Source organism: Lemur catta, chromosome 15, assembly GCF_020740605.2.
Source record: "Lemur catta isolate mLemCat1 chromosome 15, mLemCat1.pri, whole genome shotgun sequence".
In the NCBI taxonomy this organism is placed as follows: Eukaryota; Metazoa; Chordata; class Mammalia; order Primates; family Lemuridae; genus Lemur; species Lemur catta.
Window position 1 is genome coordinate 40,980,572 of NC_059142.1, and position 23,114 is coordinate 41,003,685.

The window sequence follows — 23,114 nt, forward strand, 5'->3', positions numbered from 1 at the left end:
AAACTAACCAGGATGCAGAAAAGAGGGGCAAAAAGAGAAGACAGTTTGAGAGACATGGAGGATACATTGAAAAGGTCTAACATAGTCTAATCAGAGTTCTAGAAGGAAAGAATAAGAGAATGTGTCAATGGCTAGATTTAAAAAGATAACATCTGAGAATTTCCCAGTTCTGATGAGGCATCAATCCACAAGTCTGGAAGCCCAAAGAATCTCAAGCAGGATAAATAAGAGAGAATCCACATGGAGATACATCACAATGAAACTTTATTTATTTATTCATAGGGTCTTGTTCTGTCACCTAGGCTGAGTTCAGCAGTGCTACTCACTGCACCCTAGAACTCCTGGGCTCAAGCGATCCTCCTGCCTCAGCCTCCCAAGTAGCTGGGACTACAGGCAAGTACCACCACACCCAGCTAATTTTTTTTTTTTTTTTTTGGTAGAAATGGGAGTCTTGCTATATTGGCCCAGGCAGGTCTCAAGCTCCTGGCCTCAAGTGATCCTCCCACCTTCGCCTTCCAAAGTGCTGGGATTACAAGCATGAGCCACCATGCCCGGCCCAATAGACTCCTTCCTGCCAGCCAACTCATTCTCGAGACTCTCCTTGCTGGCTTGTTGAAGCAAGCAGCCATGCTGGGCATGATGGTTAGCTTTACATGTTAACCTGGCTAGGCTATTGTATCTAGTTATTCAATCAAACACTAATCTAGATGTCGCTATGGTGGTATTTTGTAGATGTGGTTGATATCCACTATCAGTTGAATTTCAAATAAAGATTCTCTTAAGCGATGGGGGTGGGTCTCATCCAATCTGTTGAGAGGGCTTAAGAACAAAACTAAAGTTTCCCGTGAAAGAAAGAAGAAATTCTGCCACAAGACTGTGGCATCAGCTGCTGCCTAATAAGAGTTTCCAGCCTGCCAGTCTCCCCTATGCATTTCAGACTTGCCAGCCCCTACAATCATGTAAGCCAATTCCTTGAAATAAACGTGTGTGTATGTGTGTGTGTGTCCTACTGTTTCTCTGGAGTTCTTTGATAGGTTGGGAAAGCCCACATGGAAAGGAACTGCCTTCAGCTGACAGCCAGCAAGAAGGTGGAACCCTCAGTTCTATGCCCGTGAGGAAATGAATTCTGTCAACAACGTGAACAAATTTAGAAGCACATTCTCCAGTCAGAGCTCTAGATGAGAACACAGTCTGGCTGACACATTGAATACAGCCTTGTGAGACCTTTAGTGGAGAACCCAGCTAAGCCATGCCTGGACGTCTAACCCACAGAAACTATGGGATAATAAATGTGTGTCATTTTAAGCCATTAAGTTTGTGATGATTGGTTCTGCAGAAATAGAAAACTAATACACTTTTCCATCTGTAAAAGGAGGAAAATAATAATAGTCATCTCATAGGGCCAAGATGGGGCTGAAGTGAGATAATCTTACAGCGTGCTTAGCACGGTGCCTGCCATGTATTTAGTGCATGTCAGGGTGAGGACACGGCACCCCAAAATATGGCACCTTGGAGGTAGGTCACTCTCAGACCTTCTCTGGTCTTGCTGTGTGAAAGCTGTCCATAAAAAAATTCTCTGACCCATCTCCCCTGAAAATAGGTCCTAAGACCCTCATGTGACAGATGTCCTGCCTCATAGCCAGGGAATGGGAGAGGAAGGTGAAGGAATGTCATACACAGACACAGATAAGAATCTGAAAAAATACACCTCGCTGAGTTCCTCCCTAGTTTATTACGATTTATTGGATTGTACCCCTTTTTCTCTAATCATGTTGTTCCACAAATATCCACTTCTTTCATCAGACTATCGTAAAAATACCGTTTTCCCTGGGTCTTTGGGCACCATTTCTGAAGCCTCCTGTGTCACATAAAACTTTGGTTAAATAAATTTGTAAGCCTTTTTCTTGTTAATCTGCCTTTTGTTATAGTGGTGTCGGTCATGAACCTTGCAATAGGTGAGGGAGAAACATTACTTTTTCTCCTCTACATGCACAACAAATAAATCAATAAGTGATTGATTTTTTAAAAACTATTTAGCAGTGGTCCAAGAATCAGACACAGAAGCACCAGGACTTACCATATCTCATGTAAGGGGCGGAGGGAACGGTCTTGATTATTTCAGAGAAACAGTGGGTGGCCTGGTGGTTCAGTGCACACACTCTGCAGCTGGACTGCCCAGTTCATTCTGGCTCTTGCATCTGTCAGCTGTGTCACATCAGGCAGGTGACTTAACCCACTCTGTGCCTTAGTTTCCTTATCTGTAAAATAACATAAGAATAGCATCTGGCACATAGTAGGGCTATATAAGCATTAACTGCTATTATTATTATTTGTCTCTAACCCATAGCCAAAGAATTTAATATATTACAAGTTTACCTCTACCAACTGTGAGCAAATAAAGATGAAGCAATAGGTGTTCCTCATTTTGCATAAGCTTCCTATGCGCTCATTAAGAAATTGCATTGTGTGATCTTCCTGGGGGTGTCTGGGAAATAGGCACAGAACTTTCCCTGCACAGAATTTTATCACACCGGCTCCCCAAATCTCCACCACCACTCACTCTTGAGGCTACCCCCCCAGGCCCTAAGTACAGCAGAGGGCGCTGTGGGCTCAAAATGCAATCCTCAGCCCCTTCCCTCCCAAGGAGACCTGCAGGGCTAGGGAGGGACGGTCCCGGGCAGGGGCAGTAGGCCTGACTCCAATCAGACCCTTTGTCCCAATTATTCCCTCTCTCCAAGCACTAGGCAAATTCCACATCACCTACTGCTTCCTGGTTTTCCGAACCTCACCCTGCTCCATGAAGTGTTTCCAGCCCTCTTTGAGCTCCAGAACCTTCATTTCAGGGATGAATCATCCAGGCTGTATGCTGCTTGCTCTGTTACTGTTTCCAAATTCCATGGCAGCACAGCTGTAAACCTCCAGAGAGCCTCTGCCACCCACAGCCTGCTCGTCTTCTGCCCTAGTCCAACTTCTCCAGGCAAAACGCACTCGCCCCACCCAGCTCTCACTTCTGCCTCAATCTGCTGGAGGGCAAAGGACTTGTTTTTTTCATCCAATCTTCCAGCAAACAATTGTTTGGGGCTGAGGTTAGCATCCTGCAGAGATGAAGACCAATAACCTTTACTGAGCACCTACTGTGTGCCACACATTGTTCTGAGCTTTTCACATAATCCTCACAACAACTCTATGAGGGTTGTTAGGCCTGTTTTTACAGGTGAGACAGTTAAGGCACAGAGTGGTTAAGGGACATACCTAAGGTCACATAAGCTAGTGGTTCAGCTAGTATTCAAAGCTGTCTGGTTCCAACAACTGGACTTTTTAAACAAGATGTTATCTGTACTTTTTGGTATAAACCTGGGGGTCCCTCCCTGTTCTCTTGAACGGCAAAATATACACGGAATTCCAAAGACTTAGTTTGAAAAAAATGTACAATACAGCATTAATAATTTTATATTGATTACATATATGCGAAAATGATACTATTTTGGATCTGCTGGGTTAAATAAAATATAACTTATTTTATTTTTTAGAGATGGGGGTCTCACTATATTAGCCAGGCTGGACTTGAACTCCTGGGTTTACGAGATCCTCCTGCCTCGGCCTCTTGAGTAGCTAGAACTATTGGCATGCACCACCACGCCTAACTAAAATGTATTATTAAAATTAATTTCACCTGTTTCTTTTTACTTTTTAAAATGCGGTTACTAGAACATGTTAAATGGCATATGTGACTTGCATTCTATTTCTGTGGGGCAGAGATGCTCTGGGAGCTCTCAGCTCAGTGGAAGGACAGACAGCATAATTCAAACAATTCTAAAGCAAGGGGAAATGTAGTTTGTGTTCTGAGAAGTGAGAACAACAACGTGGGGTAGGAGCCCAGAGGTGGGGACCCCTTGGGGAGGGGGTTTCAAGGAGGCTGTCTCAGTGGGGGCAGGTTCCAGCTGGATTTCCAAGGACCTGCAGGATTCTGCCCTGGTGAGAAGAGCAGTGGCGACAGCAAAGCCAAACAGCAGAGGAGAGAGCTAGTAAGGCAAGTCTGGAGGGAGCCCACTGACCCAGACCGTGGAGGCCTTGACTGTGGGTCAGAGGGAGGGGCTGTCACCAGGATGGGGTTCCACTCATGTCCACCCACGTGCACACATGTCCACCCATGGCTACCCACGTCCACACACGTCCATCCATGTCCACTCATGTCCACCCATGTCCACCCACATCCTCCGACGTCCACCCATGTCCACTCAAGTCCACTAACGTCGACACATGTCCACTCACGTCCACTACGTCCACTTGTGTCCACTTTTGTCAACCCACATCCACCAACGTCCACTGATATCCACCCATGTCCACTCATGTCCACCTATGTCCACCTACATCCACCCACGTCCACTCATGTGCACTCATGTCCATTCACATCCTCTCATGTCCACGGATGTCCACTCATATCCACTCATGTCCACTCATGTCCACTTACGTCCCTTCACATCCACTGATGTCCACTAATGTTCACTCACGTCCACTGATGTCCACCCATGTCTATTCATGTCCATCGATGTCCACTCTCGTCTACCCATGTCCACTCACGTCCACCCACGTCTACTCACGTCCACTCATGTCCAGTCCTGTCCACTCATGTCCACACATGCCCACTCGTGTCCACTCACATCCACTATTGTACACCCACATCCACTCACGTCCACCCACGTCCACACACGTCTAGGCTGGGAGGCTGCGGAGGGTTGAAGGCTGGGTTTAGGAGGTGAGGGCAAGTGTCCCTCTCAGCCCCATGGGCGGATATGCAAAGAATTGCTAATTGCAACTAAACGAGGCCTCGGCGTGGGGGAAGGGGCAGTCTCGCGGCTGTCAGGGGCTACCGCCTCTTTGAGTGCCCGGGTAAGGCCAGGCCAGCCCGCTCTTCTCATGTAAAGCAGCTTTTTGTCTGGGGGAGCCAGGGCTGGGGCCAGGGGCTGCGGAAGGGGCCCAAGCCATTAGCAAGTTTCTTGTTCCCCAGAAAGGGAGAAGGGTGCTGAGCCCCCCTCAGAGTGAGAACGTCCCCCCTCCTTCCCCACTCTCAAGCTTTTTATGTGGGGGTTGATGGGGTGCTGTCCAGCAGGAGGGGGTGGGCCTGGGATCCAGCACACCCCCACGTTGGGCTGTGGGAAAAAAACGAGCACAAAGAAGGGGGCTGGCCCAGCTGAGTTGGGAGACAGGGCAGCTCCGATCCAGGGATACCCTGAGGTTGAAGTACCCAGCCCAGGAGCCCCTTCTCCCCAGAGAATGTCCTAAGTGGCCACATGTATCTTATCTGGTCATCTCAGCCCAATTCAGACTTTCTCACCCACTTTGCAAACTTTCTCTAACCATTTGTACTGTGGGGGATGGGTCTTGAGGAGCTAAGGCTACTTCCTAACCAAGCCTAACCTGAGGGAGAAGAAGGAATCAAACCTTTAGAGAAACCCTTGTTCTAAATATAGGGACATTTGAATAATGCTTCCAGATCCTGGGGCCATATAACCTGTTAAAGACCTGAGAGCCCTGCTTTCTAATTCAGATGCCCCATTTTATGAGCTTCTGTACATGTGGGCAAGTTATATAACCTATTGAGCCTCAGTTTTCTCATCTGTAAAATGGGGGCAACAATAACATCCTCTTAAAATCCTTGGGCAGATATACAGAGATGCAGAGCACCTTGCATGGCAGTCCCTAGTTCTCAATGCATCCTCTCCCCTACCCTGGAACATCTGTACACATACACTCCAGGGATAATGATACCTCACATTCATATAACATTTTACAATTTCCAGCACGCGTGTGTCATCTCTTAACAATATGCTACCTAATAAAAAGAACAGAATTTTTTTTATCCATATTTGATTGGTGGCAAAGCCAAGATTCCAAAAGGGTAAGTCCTGCCCCAGTACTTGTCCCACTCCACAGCGTGGCTTCAGAGAGCGCAGGACCAGAACAAAACCAGCCTTGGACTGTCACAGTCCAAGGGACCACCCAGGGGTTCTCAGTTGCACAGCTTGTCTTAGTTGCCACCTGGCCTCTTCCCCTAAATCGATGCTTGTATGGAAACTTTACCACCATGTGCCTTCATTCGGTTCCACATTGGGGTCCTTGAGAAGCAGAGGGCTGGCTGTAGGGTAGGAAGGGGTGTCCCCTCCCCTCCCACCTGGGAAACCTCCTGGATGAAACCTTCCACTCTGGGAGGCCGCAGGAGACACAAGTGAAATAGCTGGGTAAGTCAGTTCCTTCCTTCCTCCCTTTTCCTGCTGGAAGTCCACTTGTTCAACCAGGAGTGTCACCTTTCTTCCTTCCCCGCTATTATGGGGGCCCCATGATCTATCCATCCCCATGTGTCACCCTGGCTGGGCCCCCATTCTCCCAGCTCCTCAGCCAGGTGACCCTGCCTGCCAGACACCCAGGGGCTCCTGGTCCCAGAGGGCCTTCACCAAGGGGCTCTGGTGTTGGGCCAGTGCCTTTCTCACTGCCGGGCTCCCTCCCCACAGGCCCCTAATCCATCTCACCCAGCAGGAAGCCCTTAAGCTGCCTTTTCAGCGGCCTTCCCCAGCCTGCTGCGGGCTCTGTGCCTTTCTATACCACCCTTGGCAGGAGCTGTGTTATACAAGCTGGAGAGAGAGGCCCCAGCAAAGAGGTCATCGTGCCTAAGGCAGCTTCCAGCTCCAGCAGCCTCTCCTCCCTGGCCCCCTCCCCAGGGCTCCCCGTCTAGTATATACTGCCTGGGCATCCCTGGGAACTGCCAGTCCTGGCTCACTTACATCAAAGCCTCAGGTGAGGGGAGAGACGCTAGGGGGCCAGTGGGCAGAAGGCCAGGGACTGGGGAAGTGTGGCAGGCAGGAGGGGCCCCTCTGGCTCTGTGCCACCTGTCCTATTGGCTGGTCTCAACATCTTTCCTCCATTCTAGCTCCTGCCCCCAGCTCCTTACAGCCCACTCGCAGCCTTCTCAGACTCAGTTATGCAGCCTAGACTGAGGCTCCAGAGAGCAGGTGCCCTGGAGACCACTGCAACTGAGTGTTTCAGATGGGAATAGAGCCAGGCCAAGGGGAGGAGAGGGGTGCGGGGCAGGCGAAACCGACAGATTCAGTCTCTCTTCCTGTATTTGGGTGTCTGTTTGTCATACGCGGGGTGAGGACCTCACAGATTGGACCATTCTAGGACAGGCTAGATTTCAAACCCCTAATCCCATGGCTCCTGCAGGTATATATTCTTACTGGTTCTGATTTTTTGGTTTGGAAAACATGGTTCTTGTATAGCTTAGTCCCTACCCTGCCCTCAACCTTTCCCTCCCCTCTCTCTCCAGGAAAAATATCTCCCCATCTAGGCTCCTATTCCAAAGCCCAAACCCCAGCCCAGCCTCCCAATCTCGCTCCAGGAAGCCGGCCTTTTGCTGCCTAGGAGTGGTTAGAGCAGAGTTGGGGGTGCCTCTGGGAGGTCTGTTTGTAGTTCAGATTCTTCTCATTCCAGGCTCAGCAGGCTCTCTCCAAGGGAAGGGCCTGGGATAGGGGGCGGGGATCCTTGGGGCACCCGCTGCAGGGAAGGAAAGCTTCCTGGGGAGAGGAGGGAAGCGTGTTTTCTCCTCCTCCTAGTGACCCCATCCGTGGGGTAGGACCATAGGACTTGCCTCGCCCAATTCCATCCTTGAGTCCCCCCTCCAGCTGCCTCAATATTAGAGTCCCTCCCAAGGGGCATGAAAGGAGATATTCAGAGCTGAGGCCCTGGTCTCTTTCTTTGCTTCCTAATGAGGCAATTTCCCTCCTTTTGGGATGCTTAGAGATGTTTAGAAGAGTTGGGGGGGGTTCTCAAAAGAGGGATGCCTGGAGAGTGATTGGGTCAGCCCCAGCTTCAAAAAGACCACGTCAGTCTGTTCCCAAAACTGAAGTTCCCTGTAGATTATTTTACCCCAGCATTAGTGTATTTGTCTGTCTAGACTAGCAACCCCTAGGCCACAGAATTCCTCAAGGATTAATCAGAGTGACCCAGCCATGGGAGAAAGCAACCTGAAACCCCCAACCTCCAGGGTCTTAGAAGTCTGACACTTGCCCCAACTCCCTGAAAAACTTCCTTCTCCAGCCGCCCCTACCTGATCTAGGGAGAGGAGGAAAAGCAAACACTAAAGACTTGTACTGAGTGTCCCCTTAAGTGAAGTTACTTACCCCTTTTATCTTATCTTCCCAACCCTTTGAGAGAGATGATTAATATCCCCATCGTATAGATGAAGAGTCTGAGCTTCAGAAAGCTTGAGTGTCCTGTCCAAGGGAACGTAGTAAGGAAGTAGAGTTAACTCTGTCCAGTCCATGTTCAGGCCAATCCAAGTCCCTGCCCAGCCCCAGCACACGCCCCACGACTCCTCTGGCTGGTCAGGCCTCCAGGCTGATCTGCTCCGGGGTTACAAGGCAGCAGGTACCGCCCAAGCTCCTTTCCCAAATCATTTGTCCCTACAAATCCATTTTCTCATTCAGTCCTCACTCCAGAGGGAACAGGACGGATTTCTTATGCCCATTCTGCATAATAATCTATGAGATTAGAAACTGATCCTCAAAGAAGCAAAATGACACACCGAAGGTCAGAAAGCTGCTAAGCACCAAGGCCAGGACCCAAACACTTAGATGTCCCATGTCCACTCAGTGGGTTCTCACCATGATGTCAGATTTGTTTTTCACTTTCCCCCTTCTCAGACTGGAGACTAGAACATATTTGCAATTAAATGTGGCTTCAAGGAACTAGATAATCTAGTGATAGGCTAGAAATCGGGACCCTGGAAAGCTGGCTAGCCCATTTCTCCTCCTCAGAGTTCAGCTTCTGCCCTCCCTAAGTGTGGGTTCTGTGGGGCAAAATGTTCCAGATAAGCGAGTCGGGTTGGCTGTCAGGGCAAGGTGCCTGAGTCTCTAGAAGACCCAACCCAGGAAGCTCTTCAGATCTTGCCCTACTTACAGAGCACCCTGATTCATTTAACAAATTTTTCTTGACTGCCTATGGTATGCCAGGCATTGGTATGTGCACAAAAACTAAGACATAGCCTCTGCCCTCAAGAGACTATGTTGGGCCGGGTGCAGTGGCTCACACCTGTAATCCTAGCACTCTGGGAGGCTGAGAAGGAAAGAGGATCGCTTGAGGTCAGGAGTTCAGTTCGAGACCAGCCTGAGCAAGAACAAGACCTTGTCTCTACTAAAAATAGAAAAAATTAGCCAGGCAACTAAAAATAGAAACAAAAAAAAAAATTAGGGCATGGTGGCAAGCACCTATAATCCCAGCAACTCAGGAGGCTGAGGCAGGAGGATTGCTTGAGCCCAGGAGTCTGAGGCTGCTGTGAACTAGGCTGATGCCACTGCACTCTAGCCCGGGCAACAGAGTGAGACTCTGTCTGAAAAACACACACACACACACACACACACACACACACATATATGTAAAACTAAGAAAGTGTATTTACGAGTGCTTTTTATTTATTTTGCCTTCCTGGTTTCAAGTGACATGCATGTCAACCCAGTTTCTTGAGATAGATAAGAAAATGGAAATAAGAAATCAGTTCTCAGAGTTCGAGACCAGCCTGAGCAAGAGCGAGACCCTGTCTCTACTAAAAATAGAAATAAATTAGCTGGACAACTAAAAATATATATAGAAAAAATTAACTGGGCATGGTGGCGCATGCCTGTAGTCCCACCTACTCAAGAGGCTGAGGCTGAGGCCTCCTGGGTAGCTGGGGCTACAGATGTGCAATACCACACCCGCTAATTTTTATGTTTTTTGTAGAGACAGAGTCTCACTATTGCCCAGGCTGGTCTTAACTTCTGGCCTCAAGTGATCCTGCCTCAGCTGCAAAAGGGGATTTAATACAGGCTCTATAAACTGAATTCTGTCCTCACAAAATTCATATGTTGAAGCCCTAACCCCCAGTGTGACTGTATTTGGATATAGAGCTTTTAGGAGGTAATTAAGGTTAAATGAGTTTGGAAGGATGAGGTCCTGGTCTGATAGGATTTAGTGGGCTTATAAGAGAAGAGAGGGAAATCTCTCTCTCTCTCTCTCTCCCCCTCTCCCCTCTTCATCTTCCCCCTTCACCTCTCCCTGTCCCCACAGGCAGCACTGAGAAAAGGCCACATGAACACACAGTAAGAAGGTGGCCATCTGCAAACCAGGAAAAGAGCCCTCACCAGAACCCAACCATGCTGGCACCCTGATCTCAGACTTCCAGCCTCCAGAACTGCGAGAAAACAAATTTTTGTCATTTAAACCACCCAATCCATGGTATTTTGCTATGGCAGTCCAAGCTGGCTGAGACAACAGGGAACTAGGTGCTTATAAAATTGTTGGATGGACTGGAGGAGCAGACTCTACAACGAAGCCACAGAAATGATCCTCCAGTAAGAGCTGCCACCTCCGCCACAAGCAGGTAAGGGGGATGAGGAGGCTGCTGATGGAACTAAGGCAAGGATGCAGGCCCAGAGCTGCACCTCAGAATCAGTGCCACTGCTGCTACTGCTGTCACAGAGACGGAACATTGGGTGCTGCTGCAAGAAAAACGCCATCTCCAGGGCCTTGACTGCCAGCAGAAATAGTCAGAGGAGCATGGCCTCATTTTCCCTTTTCCATCTTCCAAATCTCAAAAGAGTACATTTTGCATCCAGAGGTCCAGCTGCAAAGGAAGCTGGGAGATGAGGTTTTTGGCTTCCAACCTCTGCAGTACAGGAAGGAGGGGGAAATGGATGCTGAGGGCCAATCCATCCATCGTCCATCACAGTGGGGAGAGTACAGTAGAAGTTAATGCTGGGAAGATCCACTGGGGTTAGATTTTAAAGGGCCTTGAATGTGTTGGAGTAGGGGACAGAGCAGGACTAAGTAGCTGCCAAGAGTAACCAGTGCTCCAAAAGCTGAGTGGTCTGGAAGACAGATAGTTCTAGAGTGTGCATGAGAATCACTTGGGGATTATAAATTTGGATCAGTGGGCAGGGCCCAGGAATCTGTATTCCTAATAGGAAAATCCCAGCCCTGCATTTCTGAAAACTACTGGTGCAGTGGAGGCTCCGGAGAAGGGGGCTCTGTCTAGAACCTGGGAGTCCCAGGCTTAAACCCCCTCCGTCCCATGGCTACGTGGCCTACATGGAGCCTGCCAGCAACACACAGAAGCATTTCCTTAAGTTATGACTTGCTTTGTTCTGAATATCAGCTCTGGCCCTGGGGCTTAGGATCTTCAGGATCCTATTTTGATTGCAGGGGTTTGGTTAAAGAGAGTCTTAAACCTTGAGGAGTTTATGAATTTGACAGAGAAGAAGAGTGAAACAGAGGGGACAAGAGAGGACTGGAGGAGAGAGGGAGCTCTTCTGCCCAAAATGGGCTTGAGCCCCCACCACAACCCAGTGTTGTCCACAGCTCACACTGAATTGCAACACAAAATAGTCGGTTAGAATAGATTTTCCTTTTTCTTCGCAGTCACTTTCTTTTCTTGGCTCTTACTACCCACCCCCAGCCCCCACGTCCCCCAGTTCTGAGAGGAAGGCCATAGAGGAAAAAGCCCTGGCCTCCTCCCCTCGGCACCCTCATCTCAGCCCCAAAGCCAGAGCAGGGCCAAGTCTGCCTGGGCCTCTGGCCTTCCCTGCTTCCCAGGGGTACCCTCTACCCAGTTCCTGAGATGCTGGGCCGCCTTCAGAAGTGTCTGCAGCCTGGCTTAGCCGGGGTCCCCCAGGCCTTCCTCCTCAGGCTGATCCTCCCAGGATAAGAGCAGGCTTGCAGGTTGGGGGAGGGGGTCAGTGCCCCCATCCCCCAGTTATCGCCACAAAGCAAAGTTCAGGGAAGGAGGGGGAGTGGGCAAGGGTGGGGGTAGTTGGCGAGCCAGGTCCTCGCTAGTAAATCAAAGTTGGTTTCCCAGATGGAGTTGCAGCCGCTTTGATTTCTCAAGGCGCCCCCTCCCCCTCTGCTGCCTCCCCTCACCCCCAGCTCCACGGTTTCAATTCCTCCCTGAAAAGCAGCGGGGCCTCCTTTCAAACCAGCCCAGCTCCTCCAACTCCCAACAACAGCTTCAGTTACAGGAAAGGGAAAGGGGAGGGGTGAGGTGGCCCAGCCTGGGGGGAAGAAGAGAAATTCTGGGAGAAGTGAGGGGGAGAAGGGAGAGTGGAAAGAGAGGAAGAGGGAGTGAGATGGGGGGGCCAGGATGGAACAGCAGGCTCTGCTGAAGCAGGAGGGGAGCCCCAGCTGGGAGTCAACCTGCCTCAGTCCTCCCTCCCCAGCAAGCACCCCACACCCACCACCCTGGAGAACCCTCCACACCCGCAAGCTTATGATTCAGGCTCTCCTGTCCCTCTCCTCATGGTGTTAAGCTCTAGAAGTTTCTGGAGACAACATTTCTAACCCATTCATTCCCATGGACATTTATTTCCCAGATCTAGAAGGCAGAGTCAACCCAAGAACCTCACTAACCTAACCCAGCACTGATTTTTCAGCTTCGTTTTCCCCAGTCTGCTCTGCGCCAGCCCACCCTTTCCTCTTGCTCAGCCTAGGCCTGGGCTAATTAAAGTCCTTAATTAATAGATCATCTGTTATATCTGTTTAATCCTTTTATGACCCATTTTGCCTTGCAGAGCCCTTGGGGCAGGGTGCTGGAGAGATAAAGGGGATGACAGATAAAGGGGAGACTCTGCCAAGTCTCCTCTCCCTCTGCCCCAAAGCCAGGGGCAGGCTTGGACCAGGCTGGGGTAGGGTGAGGTGCACTGAAGGGACCCACAAGTGGGTGGGAAGTGGTGCCCCAGGAGTCCTAGGTTTCCTGATTATTGTGTGGCCAGTTTATAAGGGCCATTTCCCTGAGAGCTAAATGGAGGCTGGAGTTCAGGGAGAGGGAATTTGGTATCTCACCTCAAGGTGGATTCAAGGTCTTGGTGGACAGGTGGACAGGCTCGGAAGAGGGGAGGAAAGATAGGTTCACCCAAAGCAGAGGAAAACTGTGTGGGGCAGGGGAGGGGGTAGCCAACTATTAAATAGATTCTCTGAAGGTCAGACCTGTTGTCCACAAAGTGTCTAGGATCTATCCCATTTAGAGTAGGATATTGTTACCTAGAGAAAAAAATCTTTGAGTCTTATAGTATCTGAAATTATGTCCTCTTCCTCACTCCCTGCCTCCTAAACATGCACACAGCCCTTCCCCCTTTAGGGTGGAGGGACCTCAGCGGGAAGGTGATAAGGAAAACCCCCATCTATTACTTAGCACAGCAGCCACCTGAGACCCCCACCCCTCACGAAAGATCCGCATCAGCATAATACTAACCTAACACCTGGCCCATCAACTAATCTATTACCTGACACAGCAGCATAACACTAAACCTATTACCTGGCACATCAGCATAACACTAAACCTATTACCTGGTGCAACAACTAACCTAACCTATTACCTGGCAGGCATTAGTCACCTGAGACCCCACCCCTTGGATCACCCCAACTTAATAAAAGTGGGAAAAATTGGGTAGACGGGGCTCAGAATTTGATGGCCAGACGCCTCTGAGCCCACGGGTGAATAAACCTTGATTCTCCGACTCTCCGTGTGCCACTCGGTTTGTCTTTGGGACCACCCACTGTAACACTTGCCGTAACAAAGGAAAGAACACTGACCCAGAACTGAGGAAACAAACAGGGGTCCTGTCCTCTGCCAGGGCTTCTTGGAGCAGGGGGATTCCCTGGAGAGTCACCATACCAGCCATTATCCCTTAGAAGAGCCACACAGAGGAAAGAGAGAGGATGGTTTCTCTGGAAGGAATGGGCTCCCGTGGTAAGGATTGAAGGGACAGGGGACATATGCAATTACAGGGACATATGCAACTACTGTGCCTGTGGCAAGATGAAAGGCTGGAGACAGGAGGATTTGAGGGCGGGTGGGGAACCCCTGGGCTGGGAGTGGTCCTCTGTGCTCTCTTCTGAGCTTGCCTGTGTGTGTTGGATATTGCCGACTGGCTGCCATTCATCTTCTTTGGGTGGCATTAAGCAAGGACAGTTTCAATGATCTGAATATCTGCACAGCCCCCTACATCTGGCCCAAAGGTAAAATCAATAAATAGTTTGATGATCCCTTTACACAGATGAGAAAGCGAAAGCTAAGGAAGGGAAAGTGACTTGCCTGAGGCTACCAGTAGGCCAGGGTGGGTGGAGCCAGGCCTGCAGCCCAGACATTCTGAGCCCCAGACCAGGTTTCTTTCCTCTCTGTCAGCTATTTCCTCTGCTCTCCTGTCACATTGAGATTTCTGCTCCAGCGAAGCCCTCCTCCCATGCCATGGAATGGAGCGTGTGGCAGATTTACAGTGGGAACCCAACAATTATCCCAGATATCAGATTTATAAGCTGAGATGATTGACAGTAGTGCCCCAGGATTTGGGAGAGAAGTGGCACTTCTGTGTCTTGGGGACACGTAGGCTCCCGGCCCACAGCAGAAGCCTAAGACCAAGCAGAAATGATCATTAGGGAGGAGCAGCAGACTATGGTCCCCTAGACTGTAGACTCCATGAAGCTGGAGCCTGAGTCTCTGCAGACTGTCTGCTTTGCATATAGCAGGTGCTCAACAATTTGTTGGATAAAAATAATAGCTACTATTTACCAAGTTTTTTTGTGTAGCACAAGGTCATAGTGAGTGTCATACACTGTCTCATTGAATTCTCACAACCCAAACAGAGCAAATAAAAATTCTAACTTGTGGTGGGGCACACGGTGGCTCATGTCTGTAATCCTAGCACTTTGGGAGGCCAAGGTGGGAGGATCGCTTGAGGCCAGGAGTTTGAGACCAGCCTGGGCAATAGTGAGACCCTGTCTCTACAAAAAGTAAAAAAGTTAGCCAGGCGTGGTGGCACGTGTCTGTAGTCCGAGCTGCTTGGGAGGCTGAGACAGGAGGATCACTTGAGCTCAGGAGTTTGAGGTTGCAGTGAACTATGATGATGACACTGTACTCTATCCTGTCTCTAACAGAGACCCTGCCTCGGGGGAAAAAAAAAAAATCTAACTTAAGGCTCTCAGACCTGCAAGAGAAGAGTCTGAGCCTTGTGACATATTCATGTTGGCTAGAATCTAGAATCACTCCTGGCCTGATCATTCCTCAGTTTCCCTCCTCCTTGGCCCCCTGGCCCTTAAGTGTGGGTATCTGCCCAAGCTTTGGCCTTCCCACCCAATCTGTCTTCCCTACATGATCTCCACCATGCTCATACCTCCAAACATAGGCTAAAAGTACCGGATCTAAATCTAGCCCAAAGCTCCCACCTGGGCACTAGCTTAGAATAGCCACCTGCCTTCTGGACGCCTTCTCATGGATGTACCACAGGCTCAGCCTTGCTTGACTGTGCCCATTCTCTGCCCTTTTTCTATGTTCCCCAAGCTGGATAGTGGATCAGGGCACCTAGGTCAGAAGCCTTGGTTGGTCTCCTCCCTTACTTTCTCTCCTCACGGTCTGCACTGCCACATTTCAGCTCCTGCTCTCTCCATCTCTTGCCTGGTCTCTTGTGATCAATCCCTAACTGATATCTCAGGCTTCTCCCATCATGTTCCTCAAAGCTGCCCAAAGGCACTATCTAAAACTCGAGTGTGGCCTTTCCTAAACTCTCCAGGAGCCCAGACTGTGTGCAAAGTACCTAATATCCCTGCCTAGTTAGAGCCCCCTCTGCCATCACTCTTGGAGATGCATGTGGGGCTCTAACAGGGCCAAGGTACTTTGTGCTCCCTGCCCATTCCATCTGTTTCGCACGATCACCACACCCTGCCCTTGCACATGTTGTCCAGAGGCAGGTTGACAGAGTGGAAAGTGCTGTGGGCCTGCGATCTGGGGATGTGGGTTCTGCTCCTGTTCATACTCAGGTCCCTCACATGAAAGGCAAGAGTAATCATGAAATATTGTGATTTCTATGTATTTCATGTACAAATGCTAGACAAATGTAAGATCTTTGTGGAACTGTTGCAGCAAGTGTTACTGTGGGTGGTCCCGAGGACAAACCGAGCAGCACACGGAGAGTCGGAGAATCAAGGTTTATTCACTGGCGGGCTCAGAGGGGTCTTGCCACCAAATTCTGAGCCCCATCTACCTGATTTTTCCCACTTTTATTAAGTTGGGGTAGTCTGAGGGGTGGGATCTCAGGTGGCTAATGCGCCAGGCAATAGGTTAGTTGATGGGTAAGGTAATAGGTTTAGTGTTATGCTGATGCTCTAGGTAATAGGTTAGTATTATGCTGATGCGCCAGGTAATAGATTAGTATTATGTTGATGAGTGTTTTCTGTGAGGGGTGAGGGTATCAGGTGGCTGATATGCCAAGTAATAGATGGGGGTTTTCCGTATCATTATCACTTTTCTCCTAGGCTACTATAAACTCTTGAAGGGCAGCTGTGCCATCTTTCTCTGCATTCTTCACAGCGCCTACTATGGTGGTTTGGAAACAATAAAAGTGTGCTGAAGGAATGAAAGGTTGACGGAGTGAATGGAAGAATGCCCTTGGTTTCCATTTTCCAGCTCCAGCTTTCCCTCTGCCTTGGGGTGGCCGGGGAAGGGATAACTGTCATGTAGGCCTGGCCCTAGGGCAGGAAAACAGATTTGTCATGGAAATAAATTGAAGATGCTGTGTTTACATTGGAGATTTGTGCTCAATTTCCTACCAGACTGTGAGGTTCCTAAGTGGGGTGGAGGAGTCTGTCTTATTCATTTTTGTTTCCACCATTTAGCTCCAGGGCTTGGTACCAGCTCTAAAGATGCCTCGAGGTGGCCTAGGTGGGAGGACAGAAGGAGCAATAGCTCAGGCTCAGATGGGGCCCTGTGGAGAAGAGAGGGAACAACTTGAGGGGACAACTTTCTCATCTCTAGTCTGCTCTGGGAGAAAATGGGCTTGTGGGTAGAATAGCTAGGGTTAGAATGGAAATGGGATGGACAGAAAAAAGTCATATCCCCCTCATTTTGTTTTGTTTAATTTTTAATTATTATGGGTACATAATTGTTATATATCTTTATAGGGCACATGTGATATTTTGATACAGGCATATAATGTGAATTAACCAAATCAGGATAATTGGAGTATCCATCACCTCAGGCATTTATCATTTCTTTCCTTTTTTTCTTAGCCCCACACCCCCTGGCATTTATCATTTCTTTGTGTTAGGAACATTCTAATTCCACTCCTTTAATTATTTCATAGTATACCTTAACTTATTGTTGATTATAGTCACTTTATTGTGCTATCAAATATTGTTCATTCTATCTATCTAACTATATTTTTGTACCCATTAACCATCTCCACTTATTGCCTTCTACACTACCCTTCCCAGCCTCTGGTAACCATTATCCTACTCTCTGTCTCCATGAGATCAATTGTTTTTAATATTTAGCTCCCGCATACGAGTGAGAACATGTAAGGTTTGTCTTTCCATGCTTGGCTTATTTCACTGAACATAACGTTCTCCAGTTCCATTCATGTTGTTGCAAATGGCAGGATGTCACTGTTTTTGTGGCTATGTAATATTCCATTGTATATATGTACCACAATTTCTTTATCCATTTATCTGTTGATGGACACTTCGGTTGATTCCAAATCTTTGCTATTGCAAATAGTGCTACAATAAACCTGGGAGTGGAGACATCTTTTTGATAAATTGAATTCTCCTCCTTTGGGTATATACTCAGCAGTGGGATTGCTGGGTCATAGGGTAGTTCTATTTTTAGTTTTTTGAGGAACTTCCGTACTGTTCTCCATAGTTGCACTAATTTACATTCCCACCAACAGTGTACAAGGGTTCTCCTTTCTCCATATCCTTGCCTGCATTTCTTATTGCCTGTCTTTTGATAGAAGCCATTTTAACTGATTCTCCTGATTTTAAAGGAAACCTTTCTTCCTAGAGTAGGAAAAAGGCAACTTCTCCAAGATACAACAAGGAGCATTTTGAAGTTGTAAAGAACCTGAAAATCTTTATATTATTTATTCAATCAGGAAAATTTTTTTTTGAATCCTGTCAAACCTGCATCCTTGTATCCATCTACTTATTTTCTTTCCTTTTCCCCACCCCTTTCTTCTTTCTTTTATTTATTTATTTATTTATTTATTTATTTATTTATTTATTTATTTATTTTTTTTTTGAGACAGAGTCTCACTTTGTTGCCCGGGCTAGAGTGAGTGCCGTGGCATCAGCCTAGCTCACAGCAACCTCAGACTCCTGGGCTTAAGCGATCCTACTGCCTCAGCCTCCCAAGTAGCTGGGACTACAGGCATGAGCCACCATGCCCGGCTAATTTTTTTGTATATATATTTTTAGTTGGCCAGATAATTTCTTTCTATTTTTTTAGTAGAGACGGGGTCTCACTCTTGCTCAGGCTGGTCTCGAACTCCTGACCTCGAGCGATCCACCCGCCTCGGCCTCCCAGAGCTAGGATTACAGGCGTGAGCCACCGCGCCCGGCCCTTTCTTTCTTTTAAATTTCTTTTTGCTGCTGCTGTTGTTTAAAGCAATCTGTTTCTATATTAGAGCAGGAAACAGTTCTCCAGACTGGGAGGATTTGGCCCATACTGAGAAGCAAAGGGGCTTTCTAAACTGAATTTTCTTTCTTCTTTTTAAGTCTTCCCTCCCCTTTCAGTCCAGAGAGACAACAGAAATAATTGATCCATCAGCCAGTACCAGACCCAGGAGATTTACATACAAATTCCTCCTCTCCTCCCCAGACCCCCTCTCAAATTTAAAATCCTAGAAGAGGGGGGGAAGAAACTTCTTTCTAAACCAGTAGGAACTCTGCCGGCCACCTCCCACCCCACAACCAGGTGAGAGAGGGGGAGAGGAGAATAATCCACCAAAACCCCCAGCCTCCTCCGTCGCCACACACACCACCCCTTTTCTGGTGTAGAATCGCTTAAGGTTTGGGTAAAACTCCCCTCTCTCCCTGGAGACTGTATCTGGAAGCTTTTAGGGGTCGGAGGCAGAGGTGCGGAGGCAGAAGGAAAGTTCCCCCAAACATTCGTCAGGCCTAAGAGAGTCGTCTCTTTACTCAAAACTGCCCGTCACCCCCCAACCCTCCACCATTAATTTTCGATTAAGACCTCCTCCTTACGGCAACTAAACTTTACTTTGCATTATTAAGATTTGCCTCGGAAGAAGGGGGCGGGAGAAGCCGAAGCTCGGGGCCATTCTCCTTCACCTCGCCGACACCTCCCCCCAAAACCCTCTAGCTCCGGGCCTCGGAGTTCCTGAGTTTTCTCACTTTGAGGTGCCACCGAACACAAAGAACCATAATGGGCTCCTTTGTGCTCGCTACGGGGCAATTACGCCCGGGAGTCCAGGTCCCTTTAAGAGCCTCTTAAAGAGACAGGCTCCCTTTTTTTTCAGAGGGTTATTTAAGGGTGTGTGTAGGGGGAGGGGAGGGGCGGACTCCTAGGGGGTCTACGTGTAAAGTGAAGTGGAACTTTTGCCTGGGATCCATGAGAAGGGGTGGAGAGAAAAGTCTTTGTAAACTGTTAGGTTGTAAGTCTCTTGGTTTGGGGGGGTTTTAAAAATTTTTAAACTTGAGATTTTTCACTTGATTTGAAAAACTGGACTGGAATAGGTGGGGTTCGAGAAGCCGGGGCCGGAGCAAGGATTTAAAGAGCCCCTGCCCGGCAGAGCGCCTTGGCCCCCGGAAGAGGAGTGATGGGGTCGAGTGGCCTGGGTCCACCGCAGCTCTCGGGAATGTGTCTCCGGATCTCGCCGCGGCAACTCCGGAGAAATCCCGGGCTGGGCAAACAGCCCTTAATGTAATAATAGCTTGTCTCTTTAAAAAGCAAAAGAGGGGGGAAAGTTTTCTTGGCATCTGGTTTCTGATCTCATTATGTTGTGGTCGACCAATCCAGCCCTCGGGGCTGGTCCTCGGGTTTAAATCTGATTGGCTGAAAGCACATTTTGGGATGGTGCTTAGAGCTCGACGGGGCGGTTTCAAGGATCCCTTTTTTGGGGGGGCTGAGGCGAAGGCGGGGCCACCAGCGGGGGCCCCCTTGAAACCGACTAATTGGGATCCGAGAGGCCGAGGTGAGGGCTGGAGGAGGCACAAAGGAGTCGCTGGGTGGAGAAGGGAGGGGAGAGGGGGAGCCGAGAGGCGAGAGGAGGAGGAAGAGGAGGAGAGAGGGCAGCGGCGCGCGGTGTGTCGGGCGGCTCAGTCGGACCGCGGCGAGCTAGCGGGCAGGCGCGCCGCCCCCTCCCCCGCCCGGCCTCCCCAACTCTGAGGCCGCGAGCAAAGTTTGCTAAGAGGCGCGGGAGGCGGCGGCCGCAGCTAGGAGGCGGCGGGGAAGGCGCGCGGTCTCGGGGTTGGGGGCGGGGGCGGGGGGCCGCCCAGGAGCCGGGTGGGGGGCGGCGGCCAGCATGCGGCCCCGCAGCGCCCTGCCCCGCCTGCTGCTGTCGCTGCTGTTGCTGCCCGCCGCCGGGCCGGCCCAGTTCCACGGGGAGAAGGGCATCTCCATCCCGGACCACGGCTTCTGCCAGCCCATCTCCATCCCGCTGTGCACGGACATCGCCTACAACCAGACCATCATGCCCAACCTTCTGGGCCATACAAACCAGGAGGACGCGGGCCTGGAGGTGCACCAGTTCTATCCGCTGGTAAAGGTGCAGTGCTCGCCTGAACTGCGCTTCTTCCTGTGCTCCATGTACGCACCGGTGTGCACCGTGCTGGAACAGGCCATCCCGCCGTGCCGCTCCATCTGCGAGCGCGCGCGCCAGGGCTGCGAGGCGCTCATGAACAAGTTTGGTTTCCAGTGGCCCGAGCGCCTGCGTTGCGAGCACTTCCCGCGCCACGGCGCCGAGCAGATCTGCGTGGGTCAGAACCACTCCGAGGACGGAGCTCCGGCGCTGCTCACCACCGCGCCGCCGCAGGGACTGCAGCCGGGCGCTGGCGGCACCCCGGGTGGCCCGGGCGGCGGCGGCGGCGGCGGTGCGCCCCCGCGCTACGCCACGCTGGAACACCCGTTCCACTGCCCGCGCGTCCTCAAGGTGCCATCCTATCTCAGCTACAAGTTTCTGGGTGAGCGTGATTGTGCTGCGCCCTGCGAACCGGCGCGGCCCGATGGCTCTATGTTCTTCTCGCAAGAGGAGACGCGTTTTGCGCGCCTTTGGATCCTCATTTGGTCGGTGCTGTGTTGTGCCTCCACTTTCTTTACTGTCACCACGTACTTGGTGGACATGCAGCGCTTCCGCTACCCAGAGAGGCCTATCATATTTCTGTCGGGCTGCTACACTATGGTGTCGGTGGCGTATATCGCCGGCTTCGTGCTCCAGGAGCGAGTGGTGTGCAACGAGCGATTCTCCGAGGACGGTTACCGCACAGTGGTGCAGGGCACCAAGAAGGAGGGCTGCACCATCCTTTTCATGATGCTGTACTTCTTCAGCATGGCTAGCTCCATCTGGTGGGTCATCCTGTCGCTCACCTGGTTTCTGGCAGCCGGCATGAAGTGGGGCCATGAGGCCATTGAGGCCAACTCGCAGTACTTCCACCTGGCCGCCTGGGCCGTGCCCGCCGTCAAGACCATCACCATCCTGGCCATGGGCCAGATCGACGGCGACCTGCTGAGCGGCGTGTGCTTCGTCGGCCTCAACAGCCTGGACCCACTGCGGGGCTTCGTGCTGGCGCCGCTCTTCGTGTACCTGTTCATCGGCACGTCCTTCCTCCTGGCTGGTTTCGTGTCGCTCTTCCGCATCCGCACTATCATGAAGCACGATGGCACCAAGACTGAGAAGCTGGAGCGGCTCATGGTGCGCATCGGAGTCTTCTCTGTGCTCTACACGGTGCCCGCCACCATCGTCATAGCCTGCTACTTCTACGAGCAGGCCTTCCGCGAGCACTGGGAGCGCTCGTGGGTGAGCCAGCACTGCAAGAGCCTGGCCATCCCGTGCCCGGCGCACTACACGCCGCGCATGTCCCCCGACTTCACCGTCTACATGATCAAATACCTCATGACGCTCATCGTGGGCATCACGTCGGGCTTCTGGATCTGGTCGGGCAAGACGCTGCACTCGTGGAGGAAGTTCTACACCCGTCTCACCAACAGCCGGCACGGCGAGACCACCGTGTGAGGGGCGCCCCGGGCCGGACGGGCACCGCGCTTTCCTTCGTTCTGGGGGGGGGGGCTCCCACAGACTCCTTATTTTATTTTTTTAAATAAAGAACAATCGAAACCATTTCTTTTTTAGGTTTGCTTTTTAAAAAGAACTCTGCCCAACACTCCCACAAGGTTTGTAATTAAAACTGTAAATAGTCTTTGTAAATTTAATTATATATTTTCTATTTAAAAGAAAAAAGGAAAAAAAAAAAAAGCCCACAGCGGTTAGGGCTCCAGGGCTGAAGACTACGGGGCGGGGAGGGGGTGAAGCGGGAGCTGGGGAGGCTCCCTGCTTTCTTACATGCCCTTTAAAAACTGCAAGTCCTTGGTTGGAATTTTGGGGTGATACGGCAGGGCCAGGGCCGGGCCTGCTGGGAGAGGCACCCAGCCTGAGCGCTGTTTCTGGGAGCTGTGAGTTGGGAGTTTGTTCCATTCAACTTCTATAAAAGCCAAATTTTCGAGCCTCGTCACAGACGCGGGGCCTGTGAACGCTGTTGGATATTTTCGAACAAGATTTGTTTTGTTTTATTTCTCTTTTCCCCTTTCTTTCTCTCCTCACTTGTCCTGTCTCCACTCGATCTTTGGAAACTTCCCAACCGAGATGAAGACGTGGAAAAAAAAAAAAAAAAAGACGGGGGGAGGGGGCGGAGATCGGCTGAGGAACGGCCTTCACCCCCGGCCCACTCCCCTGCAGGCTGGAAGGTCTTTCTCCTCTCTCTGACTTTTCTTTTCAACCGGCTGCACCAAGCGCTTAGAGTGGGCAGAAAATGCTTTGTGAAGTGTGTTTTGAAACCAATCCCCCCCCTCCCACGCACACAACATGCTCGCCACCTTGAGTACTGATCCTGACCGCCTGCGTTTGTAGGGGAAGCATTAGCTTTTGAGCATTTGTTTGTAAAGTTTGGGGGTTTGAAATCTCTTTGCACCCCTCCCCTTCTTTCCCTGCCGTCTGCTGTCTCCCCAATAGAAAATATCTGGCATGCAGGTTAGCAGTGTGTGGGTTTTTGTTGTTGTTTCAAAAAGCAATAAAAATGGGTTGGGTAGGAGG

The 23,114-nt window shown here is 50.3% G+C and overlaps 1 protein-coding gene across 1 annotated transcript; it reads left to right on the forward strand.

Annotated features, from left to right (window-relative positions):
* The first annotated feature begins 20,208 nt into the window (after positions 1 to 20,208).
* On the forward strand, positions 20,209 to 22,145 carry FZD2 (frizzled class receptor 2). Its single transcript, XM_045526746.1, has one exon. The coding sequence runs from the start codon at positions 20,334 to 20,336 to the stop codon at positions 22,038 to 22,040; it is 1,707 nt and encodes a 568-aa protein (XP_045382702.1). The 5' UTR covers positions 20,209 to 20,333; the 3' UTR covers positions 22,041 to 22,145.
* The last annotated feature ends 969 nt before the right edge of the window (positions 22,146 to 23,114 follow it).